The sequence below is a fragment of the Procambarus clarkii genome, chromosome 80, assembly GCF_040958095.1.
Source record: "Procambarus clarkii isolate CNS0578487 chromosome 80, FALCON_Pclarkii_2.0, whole genome shotgun sequence".
NCBI classification, from domain to species: domain Eukaryota; kingdom Metazoa; phylum Arthropoda; class Malacostraca; order Decapoda; family Cambaridae; genus Procambarus; species Procambarus clarkii.
Genome location: NC_091229.1, coordinates 21,544,233 through 21,560,335, shown reverse-complemented (window position 1 = coordinate 21,560,335; position 16,103 = coordinate 21,544,233). Strand labels below are relative to the sequence as shown.

Below are 16,103 nucleotides of genomic sequence, written 5' to 3'. Positions count from 1 at the left end.
TAGAGCACTGGATAAGCCTGCATCGCTATTGTATACTCAAGTGTACCGTAGACCCCTGGTAAACAAACTTGTGCTGAAGAGCGGCGAGCGGAAACAGCGGAAATCGCTATATTCAAGCCTGTGCCCTGATCAGAGTCTTATATTCTGGCTTCATGTTCTAGGTAATGTTGTCCCAAGTCACACTGGGACTTGGGAGAACGTGGGAGGGTTTTATAAATACTTCTCTTCAGTCAGATCTTCTCAAATAGTGTATCTCCACGACTTGTAATGTGTGTGTACAATTCACACATTATGTCTGAGATCATGTCTTGTCACATTATGACCAAGATATGTCTGTGTTATGAGCGTGTATGTCAGTGTTAAAAGTGTATGTGTAATGGCTAATCCTATACACCCAATCTTAATTTTTGTTTGTTTTTACACTCGTATAATCTTCCCGAAGCTCACCTCATCATTCCTGCCTCACACACCTCATTCTTCCCCAATCCCAATCATCCCTAACAAACCTTAATGAAATCCCCTTCCTCAATTCCCTGATAAAAAAATCCCCCGATCGATCTCACCTGCGAGACCCCGAGGTATTTAGTGGCGAGCCTCGAGGCGATATACAGGTTGGCAGCGGGCTGATCCACGGGCAGAAGGTCGTGTCTAGGGCACGTCCCGGGCACCAGGGCATCCAGCAGCCCACACAAGATCACCCCATCCGCCAGGTCGCGACACAGGTCGGCGACAGGTCGCGACGACACCTTTCGGTTGATCCAAAGGGCCAGGGTCGTGTCCTTCTCCCATACCGGAATGGCTAAGATGGGGGATAAATAATTGACACAAGATTAGAGGAACCTGCAGAGGACCTATTGGTCCATACGAGGCAGCCCTTATTGGTTCATACGAAGCACGAGGCAGCTCTTATTGGCCCATACGAACAGCTCTTTATAGGTCCATACGAGGCAGTTCTTATAGGTCCATACGAGGCAGCTCTTATTGGTCCATACGAGGCAGCTCTTATAGGTCCATACGAGGCCTATAAAGATTGGTCTTTACTGAATTGTTTCAAGAGTAGGTTACGCATGTATGTGAGATTGTGAGGGTATAAACAGGAGAGACCTGTATGGGATCAATAGGAGCTGCCTCGTATGGGACAATAGGAGCTGCCTCGTATGGGACAATAGGAGCTGCCTCGTATGGGATCAATAGGAGCTGCCTCGTATGGGACAATAGGAGCTGCCTCGTATGGGACAATAGGAGCTGCCTCGTATGGGATCAATAGGAGCTGCCTCGTATGGGATCAATAGGAGCTGCCTCGTATGGGACAATAGGAGCTGCCTCGTATGGGACAATAGGAGCTGCCTCGTATGGGATCAATAGGAGCTGCCTCGTATGGGACAATAGGAGCTGCCTCGTATGGGCCAATAGGAGCTGCCTCGTATGGGACAATAGGAGCTGCCTCGTATGGGACAATAGGAGCTGCCTCGTATGAGACAATAGGAGCTGCCTCGTATGGGACAATAGGAGCTGCCTCGTATGGGACAATAGGAGCTGCCTCGTATGGGACAATAGGAGCTGCCTCGTATGAGACAATAGGAGCTGCCTCGTATGGGACAATAGGAGCTGCCTCGTATGGGACAATAGGAGCTGCCTCGTATGGGACAATAGGAGCTGCCTCGTATGGGACAATAGGAGCTGCCTCGTATGGGACAATAGGAGCTGCCTCGTATGGGACAATAGGAGCTGCCTCGTATGGGACAATAGGAGCTGCCTCGTATGGGACAATAGGAGCTGCCTCGTATGGGACAATAGGAGCTGCCTCGTATGGGACAATAGGAGCTGCCTCGTATGGGACAATAGGAGCTGCCTCGTATGGGACAATAGGAGCTGCCTCGTATGAGACAATAGGAGCTGCCTCGTATGGGACAATAGGAGCTGCCTCGTATGGGACAATAGGAGCTGCCTCGTATGGGACAATAGGAGCTGCCTCGTATGGGACAATAGGAGCTGCCTCGTATGGGACAATAGGAGCTGCCTCGTATGAGACAATAGGAGCTGCCTCGTATGGGACAATAGGAGCTGCCTCGTATGGGACAATAGGAGCTGCCTCGTATGGGACAATAGGAGCTGCCTCGTATGAGACAATAGGAGCTGCCTCGTATGGGACAATAGGAGCTGCCTCGTATGGGACAATAGGAGCTGCCTCGTATGGGACAATAGGAGCTGCCTCGTATGGGACAATAGGAGCTGCCTCGTATGGGACAATAGGAGCTGCCTCGTATGGGACAATAGGAGCTGCCTCGTATGGGACAATAGGAGCTGCCTCGTATGGGCCAAAAGGCTTGCAGTTTCCTTAATTTTACCTTTTCTTAGTCTTATGACTGATAAATGTTCTTGGGCATTTCTAAATTGGGAATCTTGTAGAAAAATAATTCTTACAAGAATAAAAGAAGATCGCATGACGGGAACCAATTTACCCCAAAAATAGGCAGGAAATACTACAAGAAAAATTGGTGCAAGAAAGTAAGAAAAGCACAAATTTAAAGCCTAAAGAAAACACAGTAAATTTAAACAACATATGGAAATAAATAGAAACTAATTTTAAAGAATATGGATTATGTTGATAAAATTTCTCATCAAAAAAGGAATTGGAGAATCATTGCAAGGTGGAGAACTGAGAATTGATAAAAAAAAAATACTATTTAAAGGTATTCAGAGAGAGCATAAGTGTCAAAAATTAGTTCAATAAATGAATGCTAACATAAGATTTAAAAGTTATATGAAATTATTACATTCGTAACTTGTTAAGTTGGCAACGAGGGAAAGTCTCATGAAAATATCCTGAAATATAATGACAATGGCACTATATCACATGAAAACAAAAATACTAGGAAAATCGAAAAAGGAAAAAATCAGGCCTTTAAAGATTATATTCACAAATTGCAAAAATTAAATTAAAAAGAGTCAGGGATATTCAAAAACACAAACGAATTCAAGGAAAGGAGGAAGCCAACGAGGAACTTGATTAAAGAGGACGTGAGAAAGTTATCAAGTTATCTTGATGGAGTTTACCAAGAAATGTTACATTAAGGTATACCAGACTTACTGGTTCTGACGTACATCCAGGCGAGGGCCAGGTACGAGAAGCATCGTGCTGCCAGCATTAACCCGCACGACCATACCCACCTCGCCCACGCCAGCCACACCCAGCCTGCGAAGAAGGTAATGTAAGGTAATCATCTCGCGTATGAGCTAAATTTGCATACCTATATAACACTTGGAAGAGATAAGAAGAAGCTGGGATATGATGCTGGATTGAACGGATGGTATACAGCCACTTGGATCATTATCTTCTTGAGGTTATGTTGAGATGATTTCGGGGCTTAGCGTCCCGGCGGCTCAGGTCCTCGACCAGGCCTCCTTTTTGTTACACATCCCAAGGAAGCAGCCTGTAACAGCTGTCTAACTCCCAGCTACCTATTTACTGCTAGATGAACAGAGGCATCAGGATCAAGGAAACTCTGCCCATTTGTTTGCGCCTCCGCCGGGGATCGAACCTGGAACCTTAGGTACTACGAATACCGAGCGCTATCCACTCAGTCACCAGGCGCTTAGGGATTAAGGATTGAATCGTTTGCAGGATTCGAGCCCGTCACTCTATCAGCCAGGCCAAGTGGAAGGACTGTCTATGAGGAGCAAGAATATTCAACTTTTCATATAGCACATGGTTTATTTTATAGGAAGATGACATAGCGTGACAGTACACGAAGTCCTGTCACGTGTGATCCCGTCACACCTACACATGCTGCTGATCCCGTCACACCTACACATGCTGCTGATCCCGTCACACCTACAGATCCAACATGTTACTGATCAATAATCAGAGCTAGGTTTATTCATCTATAGTTCATACAAGTTCATCCTACAGGTAGAATGACCGCCAAGGCAACTCACTGTAATCAAACTGACATCATTCCATGTGTTTATCTAACGACCTGACATCAATACAGATACTTTTTGACGACCTGACATCAATACAGATACTTTTTGACGACCTGACATCAATACAGATATTTTTTGACGACCTGACATCAATACGAACTTGAAAGAAAAATCCCTGTATTGATACATCAATAGAGGAGTTTTACTGAAGACCTGACATCGACATAAGTGCTTTTTGATGACTGACATCAGTAAGGATGCTTGCTGAAGATATGATATCAATACAGGTGTTGCCTGACATCTTTTTGAAAGACTTTATAAACTGACACACCATCCAATACCTGTACTGACCAAAGGATTCGCTTCACATAACCCGACTTGACCTGACATTACAACCTAATAAACAATTGGGCTATCATAGCCCAGTTGATAGAGTGTCGCCCTCACACACGCGGGGTCCAAGGTTCGAGACCCCAGGTGAATGAATTACAACCTATTACCTAACCTGATCTTGACTTAAGACTTGGTCTTGAACTGTCAATATAAAGACTTTATAAAGAGTTGATAAAGTTTCACTTAGTGCGACACATTAATCACTGTATGTGGAGACACTTAGTTAAAACACTAACCCTTAATACGAGATATAATTTATATTTACCTCTGTGGGTCATTTTAAGCCAGGTGAACCAATCTCAATAAACACAAGATCGTCGATTTCTCCGGTTGTGGTCGACACGTTCCTTGGGAGCTTCCTTCAAGTGCCATGAAAGGTTCTATGGTTCGTAAGACTTGGGCGCTCTTCCACGGCATCAAGCCCTTTCTGCCCTCTTTCCTCTCACTCTCTCACTGTTTGTCTATTTTGGTGGTACTTTCTGTTGACTGCTGACGTCGGAGTGAGGTCTGATGTAATTACCTTAGATCAAGTTCTGGAGCCGCTTTACACAATGCAAAGTAACTAATGAATGAAGTCGGAATGGGAATTGTAATTGCATATTATTTAAATGGAGTCGTTTACTTAATTATATATAATCCCTTTACGAAAGTCTACTTTTAACGCTGTTTTTCTTCAATAGTCAGCCGTTTTCTGTTATCACTTTTAGGGATACTCGTCAAGATTGAGAACCGACGCTACACATTGTGATCTGATCCACCTTTTCATTCTTAACCATTTGCCCTGAATCGCACTTATTTAGATTTCGGGATAGCACTTCACAATATTCCGTGGTACGTTGTGAAATCGGGATTAACACTGCACATTTGCTGAACGATATGGCTGGTTCCTCCTCCAGGGGGCGCCTTCATAGGCTGCCTGGCGCATGAAGTCACTGCCGCCACGACAGGATCTCAACCTGCACTCCCTGTAAACAGAGACTAAAGGGTCTTCTTTCTATAAAATACGTGACTCGCAGCCCCCTCCTCCCCCCCCTCTCGACCCCACTATAAGAGGTTCTCGTGGTCTTCACTTTTACGTCTTCGGAATATTATGTTTGAAAAGTTGCCAGTGATAGGTCAATTCGACTTCAAACTGACCCATGTGCGGCCCTGCTAAGGTGGGAAAAAGTCTGCTTCGACAAATCAGCTGGATTCTTAGTCGTCAGCTTCTAAACATGACCAGGTCGTTGCAATATTGTTTTCTGCCATGATGCACCGTAGTTAGGCTACGCCCTGGACGTCTCGTATTTTCCAACTCAACACCCTCTTAGCCGCTACCAAGAATATGGGCGTTTGAATATTTCACGACATTTTCACATGATAATTTAGAGTTTAAGAAGATTCCCTGTTGACGCGTCAGGTGGACAAAGACTTGCGATAAAGCCTCAGTCCCTTCAATCATGAGATAATGAATATTTTCTTCAAACGTTTTGTAGGGAAGAGAGAGCAGAAAGGGCACGTTCTTGGAGGTGCGTGAAGACACAAGCCCGCACAACAGTTGTATTATTAACAGGAGCACCACCAGGGAAATGTAACCAGCAACAACAACGGGTCAAGAATCCATCTTAGTGCTACTTGCCACACGCCACCAAGTGGCATCATGGGGGCTTCCCCCAGGCTCGATGAGGCTATCGTATAGCCATTTTCCCTCCCCATGCTACTGTGAGCTTCCCATCTTCTAGCTATGTTCTTCGCCTCTTCGTGGATCCAAAATCAAGAGCGAGGAAGTCTGAAGGTGGCACACGAACTAGACTCAAGTACTGTGGGTCACACTAGCCTCGCGACGCTCCAGCTGGCACCTCGTCTAGCTCCAGGTTGCAATATTTATGGCTTCATGCCACGGCGTTAATCCATCCACCTCATCCATGTATCTAGCATTAAATACTATAATACATTAAATACTATGGCCGGGGAGGATTTACTGGGCGCAATTCCTTAACTGTAGCCTCTGTTTAACGCAACAGTAAAATGTGTACTTTAATGAAAAAACGATTCTTCGCGGCAGGGGATCGTATTCCAGGGACCATAGGATTAAGGACTTGCCCGAAACGCTACGCGTACTAGTGGCTGTACAAGAATGTAACAACTCTTGTATATATCTCAAAATAACAAGAGGTCTAGATCCTCGGCTCGCAACCAAGGCACCCGGCCAGGACAAAAACGGTGTTTCAAAAACATTAAAACATCCGTTTCCTGGACAGAAACGGCTGTTTCAATTGTGCCTTCAACTTGCTGACTTGTTTCTCGCACGTACGGTACTTTGTCAAAGGCTTTCTGGCAGCCCAAAAATATGCAGACTACCCACTCTCCTCAGTCTCGCGTGTGCAAAACTATCAGGTTAATGAGGCAGGATCCCTGAACTCATACTCGTGTTCAGATATAAAGGCCCTTCTCTGCCAGTCCATTCTCTCAATTTGTCATTCCGTAAAACAAAAAGATCCAACTGTTTCGCCTACCCAGACACGTACGAACCCACCTATCGAAGGTAATTCATAGTAAACGTCGTTATTACGGTGCTTTAATCCGTGTTAATACATCGCATTTTTAACGGATTCGTGGATTCCGTAAAAAATAGAATGTATTAGGTCTATTACGTCACCTTGTAAGGTAAGCATGTCAGGTATATTAACCATTAGTTTAATTAGCGTTTCCAAATCAGATATTACCTGTGGGCTCATATTTGACCCAAAATACTTTTATTAATTTTAATTATTATAATTCCTGATTCAACTGCTTTTATTATTATTTTTGTAATACACTCCAAATAGCAGTTATTACAACGAACTATTTAATATATTAATATTACATATATATATGCGAGCCTACCGTTAATAGCATAATTAAAATATATCTCACTCATATTTGCTATTAATAGCCCTAGTACTGGTCTTACTATTATTATATGCTTTCTAGTACATCACTAGCTACATCTGTCAGGAATAGCTATTTATAAATAACTAGAAATTATCCTATTACAAGCACTTGAAATACTTCAAGAGTCAGAGAGAGAGAAAGACCTGGGGGTTGATATCACGCCAGACCTGTCCCCTGAAGCTCATATCAAGAGGATAACATCAGCGGCATATGCCAGGTTGGCTAACATAAGAACGGCCTTTAGAAACTTGTGTAAGGAATCATTCAGAACGTTGTATACCACATATGTCAGGCCAATCCTGGAGTATGCGGCTCCAGCATGGAGCCCATATCTAGTCAAGCATAAGACTAAACTTGAAAAGGTTCAAAGGTTTGCCACCAGACTAGTACCCGAGCTGAGAGGTATGAGATACGAGGAGTGACTACGGGAATTAAACCTCACGTCACTTGGAGACACAAGAGTTAGGGGGGACATGATCACCACATTCAAGATTCTCAAAGGAAATGATAGGTTAGATAAAGACAGACTATTTACCACAAGGGGACACGCACTAGGGGGACACAGGTAGAAACTGAGTGCCCAAATGAGCCATAGAGACATTAAAAACAATTTTTAAGTGTCAGAGTAGTAGATAAATGGAATGCATTAGGCAGTGATGTGGTGGAGGCTGACTCCATACACAGTTTCAAGTGTAGATATGATAGAGCCCAGTAGGCTCAGGAACCTGTACACCAGTTGATTGACAGTTGAGAGGCGGGACCAAAGAGCCAGAGTTCAACCCCCGCGAGCACAACTAGATGAATACTTGTCTGACTTAAACGGCTAGTATGAGCATGATGCTAATTTATATCGATCTCATCACTGAAGTCAACGGCCTCGTGGCGCAACGGATAACGCGTCTGACTACGGATCAGAAGATTCCAGGTTCGAATCCTGGCGAGGTCGACCGGTGTATTTTCACTCCTGTTGTCATACAGCGATGATTGTATTTATATCAAATACATTTTAAACATGACATAGTAGAGAATTCGTAGCTACACAGTGTAATTTTGTTTACATCATATGTTTCCGATGTAAAAATGGGGGCTGTATGCAATTTATATAAAAAATATTGGTTTAATTTTTTTTAATTTGAATTCGAATGGCGAGTCTGGACGTTTGTGATTGGCTGGTGGTTACCATGACGATTCTTGAAGCGCCCTTAGTTACATCAACTGCGTGCGCAGTTGTTAACGACTACTGGTAATTTTAATAAGAGCCATTGCGTTATATCTTAATCCATAAACTGGCCAATGCATCCACTATAATCGGTTCACCAATATGCCAATCTGCACATTCATCCGCCGACTGATCCTTTCACCAATCCAAGGATCTGGTGAAACTGTCTATCGGTCGACTGTTCATTACTTCCTCTCATATTTCTATTTTAAGCTCTTTACGAAGGAAGGCGCCCCCTGGGGACGTAGGGGGACGAATGTCTGGCTTGGTAGCAGGTAAAAATATCTCGCCCTCATCTCTCCCAAAGGCCATAGTTCCTTTCTTGAGCCATAGCCCCTTTCTTGGGCCATAGCCCCTTTCTTGGGCCATAGCCCCTTTCTTGGGCCATAGCCTCTTCCTTGGGCTATAACACATGGCTGTACCTCTGAATACGGTCCCACTTACGATTAGCAGTCAATTATATGAATTTTGTAGTATTTTTATAACAAGTCAGAATTAAGGCACAACACCCCGTGAAAATCTAATTCAAATAGTTTCAAGTTATTTATGCTCTCAAACCGCTGCCAAGGGCACAAGTGACTGGTAACTTAAATATTACGTAATTCAAGCTGCTTACTTTATACATGGTTTGGTTTACATGGCTTACTTTGCCTAGCTTGCTTTCCATGACTCGATTGCTTTATCTGGTTTACTTAATCTGGCTTGTTTTGCCTGGCTTATTTTAAATAGATTGTGTTTCCTGACTTCGCTACAAATAGTCAAATAACCACCGAATGAAAGGAATATATCATGCTTTCTAACTATTTACCCGCAAGTCATCAGAGGAAACTTCTAATAATGGTTTACTTCGACTTGTAAATATAGTAAGAATGTAACGTTATTTATATAAGAAAACAACGTGAATGAAGCTAGATCACTCAACAGCTTTAGTTATAAACGGGAATTTTCTAACTTAATAAACTTAATAAAGTTAGGCTAGTTATTGATAATTTATTTGGCGTTTAGTTCGGATTATTACAGATACGCATTTTCCAACCGTTCAACAGAAGTGCCATTAATAATATCGGTGTGCAATTGCTTTGTTGTGATCCGAGCGAAGTTACAGAATACGATAGTATTCTCGTCTATCTTATATTCTTTGTTATATAGAGTTTTTTTTTAACATACGTGCATGTCTGGGTGTTTCTGAGTAGTAACAATAACTTATATTAATAATCCTTAAAAACTGAGACTCATATTTTGTAATATTTGACCTTTAAATTCTGACAATATCAGGAACTTGACTGATGACATCTGATCGTATCAAAACAAATAGTGAGTATGTTGGTATCCTAACATACAACGACAGTGCTAATGTTGCTATCAGAAAATTATATTTTCTGATTTTCTGATATTATATTATTAACATGCTATCAGAAAATTATATTCCAATAAGGTTTAGAGTTTGTTAAGGCTGGTATATACAAGATATACTAATCAATATTTGCAATAGGGACTGCAGGGCGTGTATAAATGTATGGTCGGGGTGTATGTGCGTGTAGAGATCTATAATTTTTTTTAATTACTCTCATGATACATATATACAAAATACATAACACATTTTTTTTTACATAACTCCGCCACCCATCAACACATAGCCGGAGCTCGAGAGAGTATTACACAGGCGCAACACACATAGACAACACTGCCACTCCCCTTCCCCTGCCAGGGGGCCATGGAGGGGCGTTACTATAGCAACGATATCAACAATAACAACTATTACAAAAGTTTAATCCACGGCATCACAATATTACACCCGCTGTTCCCCTCCTACCACCCCCTTCTCTCCGACCTAATTATCTTTCACCCCACCCCCTACCTCTTCAATCAACCACCCAACACCCACGTCAACCAACACTCACCCCAACTCTCCCAAACCCTCACCTTCCATATATCACAAAGTGGAGAAAGTTTTATTTATTAAAGAAAGTTTCTTTATTTAACTCCACTACTTTCGTGAAATCCTCAGTCAAAATATTGATATAAACAGCGTTTAACATGCAAACCTTATGAAAGAAAATATTGTAAATTATTAACAAGATGCAATATAAGTTTACTTTATAGTGAAAATGTGGAGTTAGTTGACTTTTTTCAGGCTTGTAATAAAAACCGGATTATTACCAGAGCGACATGATTAACACTAGGCTATACTCCAAAGAACAATGTTATGTCACTCCTACAAAAATGAAGAACCGAATAACTTTAGCAACAACACACATCACCGCGGAAGTGGAGCAAACATAGCGACAGCCACCAGTGCAAGATGAGGCTTGTTACATATTCTGAATAAAGTTATTTCCCATTTTTATGGATAATATTAAGGCCACCGCGGTATCAAGTGACCAGCTGCCATATTGACTCCACTTTATCACTGCCATCCCACTGGCCTCGTCCTGCATGGAAAAAGAATGGTGGATGGGTGGTGGGGGGCGGGAGACACACACATTGGATTTTGTGTGGTGAAAATTAATTGGGTTTTTGAAGGCGAGCGGTGGAAGCCTCCATTATTTTGTTACCAAACTCCCAGACAGACACGCGAAAGCAAGTATCGTCCAATTTGAATTTGAATGGTAACACACACACACACACACTCCTATTTACCTAGCAGTAAATAGGTACCTGGGAGTTAGACAGCTGGTACGGGCTGCATCTTGGGGGATGTATGTGTTAGAAATATATGTAGTAGATATGATAGAATAAAATATGTGGGGAGTCGGTACAGAGAACCGACGCTTTAAAAAAGTGGGTGTCCAAGAGCTACATTCTGTAGGCACTAACAGGAAATAGATACACACACACACACACACACACACACACACACACACACACACACACACACACACACACACACACACACACACACACACAGTCGGCAGACCAATAATAATGCTCTGCCGTAATAGTCTTCATTCAGAGAATTGTAAAAAAATTAAATTCTCGGAACAGAATCTAAGCCACTTGAAAAGCGTACTTTCAAAGACAAATATGAGAGTGTGTGTATGTACTCACCTAAGTGCGCTTGCGGGGGTTGAGCTCTGGCTCTTTGGTCCCGCCTCTTAACTGTCAATCAACAGGTGTACAGATTCCTGAGCCTACTGGGCTCTATTATATCTACATTTAAATCTGTGTATGGAGTCAGCCTCCACCACATCACTGCCTAGTGCAGTGATGTGTGTGTGTGTGTGTGTGTGTGTGTGTGTGTGTGTGTGTGTGTGTGTGTGTGTGTGTGTGTGTGTGTGTGTGTGTGTGTGTGTGCGTGCGTGCGTGCAACATTGACATGACTGCACTTGTAACTTTATTGCAATTTCGGGATAAACAAAGATCAATAAAAAACTCATTGAATTTGAAGTCTAATCGCCAGTTATTTGGTTTATTTACGTAACAAACTGCTGCCTCAATATTCCGAGATCAGACATCTTGAATCATACTTCATCACTGGAGTCACCCATCATCACGTAATTTATTCATTTACCATTAATACGTCAACTTTAAAACAGTGTTCTATATCTTAGGATATAGAACGCTGTGGCTGGAGTTTTCTCCGTTTACTCCAGAAAACGAATTCCCCGACACATTTTACCAGCAGGTGTCCCAATTACCGAAGCAACGGTGCCCAGGTATGCCCGCCTGAACCCTTGCTGAGGTGACCACATACAAACACAACGTACACGTACATATACACACACAACGTTATAGACAGATGATGTATGCCCTTCGCCTAACTGTGCGGACTGCTAGCTAGGCTACTGTCACTATATTAACTACATCATCGTGTTATGTTAACTGTGATACTGTTACCTATACCAATGTATCAGCTACGCCATTTTCTTTCTCCATTTTTCCTACCAAAAAGCAAAAATACTTTTACTTTGGTAATTTGTTACTTCTGCTGAAGGTACGAGTTATATCACTGCCACAAACATAAAAAATGTAAAGTCTTACATTGCTACTTACAAACTTGTCACAGCCTTGACCTTTTGTCGTAACCCGATGTTGACCTCCAAAGCCTAGCATGGAGTACCTGTGTAAGTTGTATGTGCATACTCGCCTACTTGTGCATGCGGGGGTTGAGCTTCGGCTCTTTGGTCCAGCCTCTCAACTGGTGTTAATATATCACTAAGAACACTAATTGACCCGGCCAGGATTCGAACCCATGCCGTTCAGACGATCATTGGTCTATAGACGATCATTGGTGCGGTGGTGTACTGTGTACGTTTAAGGGGGATCCTGAACGGCATGGGTTCGAATCCTGGTAGGGTCAATTAGAGTTCTTAGTGATCTATGGCTTGCGTGTTCCTGCAGCTTTCTCATATATATATATATATATATATATATATATATATATATATATATATATATATATATATATATATATATATATATATATATATATGTTAAAGAAAAAACCTAATGCAAATAATGAGAGCTAAATCAAATAAATATACATATAATATGCCATGAACAAGGAAAAATCCGAACTTTATCTCGTGGTCTCTGGCAGTTACTCATTTGCAATTCTAAATTACTCCATAACGGATAATTGAATATTGGCGTCGGTTATTTACGCCTTCCGTATAAACCCAATGATATGACGCAACTTTCAAATGAATAATATAAATAAATTTTATGCAGTCATCACGATGAATTCCGTTATATTAACCCACCTTTTTTTTTAGCTCCACTATACTAAAGCCTCTTTAATTAAATTGTATTAAAACCCTGTTTTAGTTATATTGCATTAAACCCTATTTTTTTAGCAATACAATAACAAGCCTCATCAAAAAACAACGTTTCAAGGCAAATTTCGAAGCCTAATTTATTTTTTCCACGATGACAAATACGGAATTTTCCTTTTACTGAGGAATCTTTCTCTAATATGAAAGACCTCAAGATACTCAAGATCTCAAGATACCTATACTGTAGAGCCTGATAAGTGTTGCCAAGAAACCACCATCTTATCTCTACCGTGGACGGTGGTGGCCTAGACGAAGAGAGTCTCCTGGCCTGGCAACGCCTTGATGCAATTTGAGATAATTGTTGCGCACAATCTTTAATAGTAGCAAAGGTCAAAGAGCACTGTGGACGCGCATATATATAATGTCCTCACGGGCGAACGGAGAGCGTTCGCAGTCCAAGGCCCAGGGTTCGATTCCTGGCCGATGCAGAAACAAATGTATTGCCTAACGCCTGGATTTCTAGGTTGTGAGCCAAGGACGCAGACCACTGTGCTACAAGAACAATTCACGCGCTCTGAAACACGCTTATGAGTACCATACACGCTGGTAATTACACCTCTAACCACTGAATGGGTCAGGCTTACTAACCTCTGTCGGCGCTCCGGAGCTAAAGTCTGGAGGACTTGCTGGGGCCAATCCTCATTTCACAGCTCACAAGTACTCGTGCAGGCACTCTGATGTGACACTCTCATAGTGCCAGGTACTCAGTACTTCTAGTCAGCAGCTAGAGGAGAGGGAGGAGCTCACAGCTTGGACATATCCAGGGAGGTGAAGCAGAACGTGACTGTTGACTTCCTCGTCTCTGTCCAAACCATCATCTCAGGTCATCTGAAATGAAGCAATGGAACAGTGAGATACGTGACTCACTTTAATGATTGTGCAACCCGTCCTAGTTAACAAACGCCAAATGTTCGTTAATTCAGTCACTAAACTCACTGTTTATATATGAAACAGCTTTACATACGACTCACAACTGATGTCATGGATGACTTAGATATTTTTCTTCGTTCACTTCCTCTGCTCGAATCACAACTCTCTAAAGGCTTCACCCACGTACAGCAACTATGCAAAACACTGATAAATAATAATAGTACCATATATTTGAGAAAATAAAAATTTTGAATACGCAGTGCATTACAATTGATGAATGTTTCGATTCGGCCGCCACCTAGACAAGCCTGTTCTAAATACTTGTTTATCCTATATATTTCCCGTTCTTTGTCACTAGTTACAGAAAACGTGGTACTGTACCAGTCATGTAAAAACCGGTTACAACTCCCGAGAAGGCTATTACCAACAGAAACAGTAAGTAAGAGTACTCACTTACACAGAGAACCAGAAACAGTAAGAAAGATTCATTTGGTAACACTTATCAAGAAAGAAAATACATGTTTTGTGTTTCACAAACGTCAGAATTTTTTTGACACTCGAATTTTTTGGGAAGGTTGCCCAGATACGTCTGTATGGCCACTAAAGCTATTGCAAAAGTTTTACTTCGTTAGTTCCATATTAAAACCCCTCCTCACGGTATTCATTATAGAGTTTCATGCACCTGCTTCCCATCTATTGTATGTGTTGGGCCAATAAGATTTTTACTGGATATCAGTAAAGTATAATTGTCATCATGGCAAATGAATCAACTATATAGGTTTCTCTGCCTGATTTACTATAGGCTGTCTTTGCAAGCATGTCAACTCTATCATGATTTGAGATGCCAGCATGTAATAGAGTCTAGAGGAATTTAATCTCAAGTTCATTGTATACATGCGGATACCGCTTACCATTTTCTTGGTATTACTTATCGTCGAAGGTGCACCCTGCGAGTCACTAAATATATATTTCCATTGCCCTTTTAAAATTCACTGCAAAGGAATATATCGATAAGTTTAGTTTGAGTCGTAGTAGCCTAGTCATTAACACGCTTCACTGCTGTACGGTCGAGAGATCATTGTTTAAAACAGATTATATGCAATTTCTGGTAACTTATATTTATTGAAATCATGTCATATGGTTTTTCTTGTGTACATCGAAGTACATCAGCTGTTGGTGGTGTTTACATGTATACAGCGAGACCTATCAGCTATGTTTACATTACAAAAAAAAAGTTCATCAGCTCAGTGTTTATACAGGAAGTCCTCAGTCGAATATTATAATAATATTTGAAGAGGGCACTCGTCATTCTTGTTTAGAGTTAAAATCGATTTTGACATTCCACACTGGCCTCACAAGCCAGCCCACAAGCTTGACTTCTTCTACACAGGCCACAGGAGTATCAAACACCTGTCTCACCCACACTGGTCCCACAAGTTCAAACACCTGTCTCACCCACACGGGTCCCACAAGTTCAAACACCTGTCTCACCCACACGGGTCCCACAAGTTCAAACACCTGTCTCACCCACACGGGTCCCACAAGTTCAGACACCTGTCTCACCCACACTGGTCCCACAAGTTCAAACACCTGTCTCACCCACACTGGTCCCACAAGTTCAAACACTTGTCTCACCCACACTGGTCCCACAAGTTCAAACACTTGTCTCACCCACACTGGTCCCACAAGTTCAAACACCTGTCTCACCCACATTAGCCCCACAAGCTTTGCTTTACACAATTTCCCTCACACCTGTTTCTCGCGCTCATCCCCCACAGACGCGTTTTTTCAAACCTGTTCTCACACATCTGTTATACGAACCCTTGCCCACCACACACCTGTTTCCAAATAGTTTAGTCATTCATTATGCACCTCCATACCCATCGTATGAGCGGTGGTAGATCATCTTAACTGCAACTTGTTTGGGGTTGCATCCTGGGCGGGGTAGCCGAGCCTCAGGCCTAGCAGTGGTAACATCTAGAAGTCTGCTAACCTTATTGGATGAC

General features: G+C 42.2%; 1 protein-coding gene and 1 non-coding gene across 2 annotated transcripts in view; one reads left to right on the top strand and one right to left on the bottom strand.

The window, feature by feature from the left end:
- Positions 1 to 16,103, bottom strand: part of LOC123746278 (filamin-A) — a 39,461-nt gene that overhangs the window by 4,729 nt on the left and 18,629 nt on the right. Inside the window, exons 2-4 of the mRNA XM_069314898.1 lie at positions 13,816 to 14,055; positions 3,092 to 3,196; positions 564 to 799 (exon numbers count right to left, since the gene is read on the bottom strand). Of these exons, the coding sequence (XP_069170999.1) occupies positions 564 to 799; positions 3,092 to 3,149 (294 nt within the window). The 5' untranslated portion in view covers positions 3,150 to 3,196; positions 13,816 to 14,055. The remainder of the gene's footprint in view (positions 1 to 563; positions 800 to 3,091; positions 3,197 to 13,815; positions 14,056 to 16,103) is intronic.
- Positions 8,107 to 8,179, top strand: TRNAR-ACG (transfer RNA arginine (anticodon ACG)). The gene has a single exon. It is a non-coding gene; the product is annotated as a tRNA-Arg (tRNA).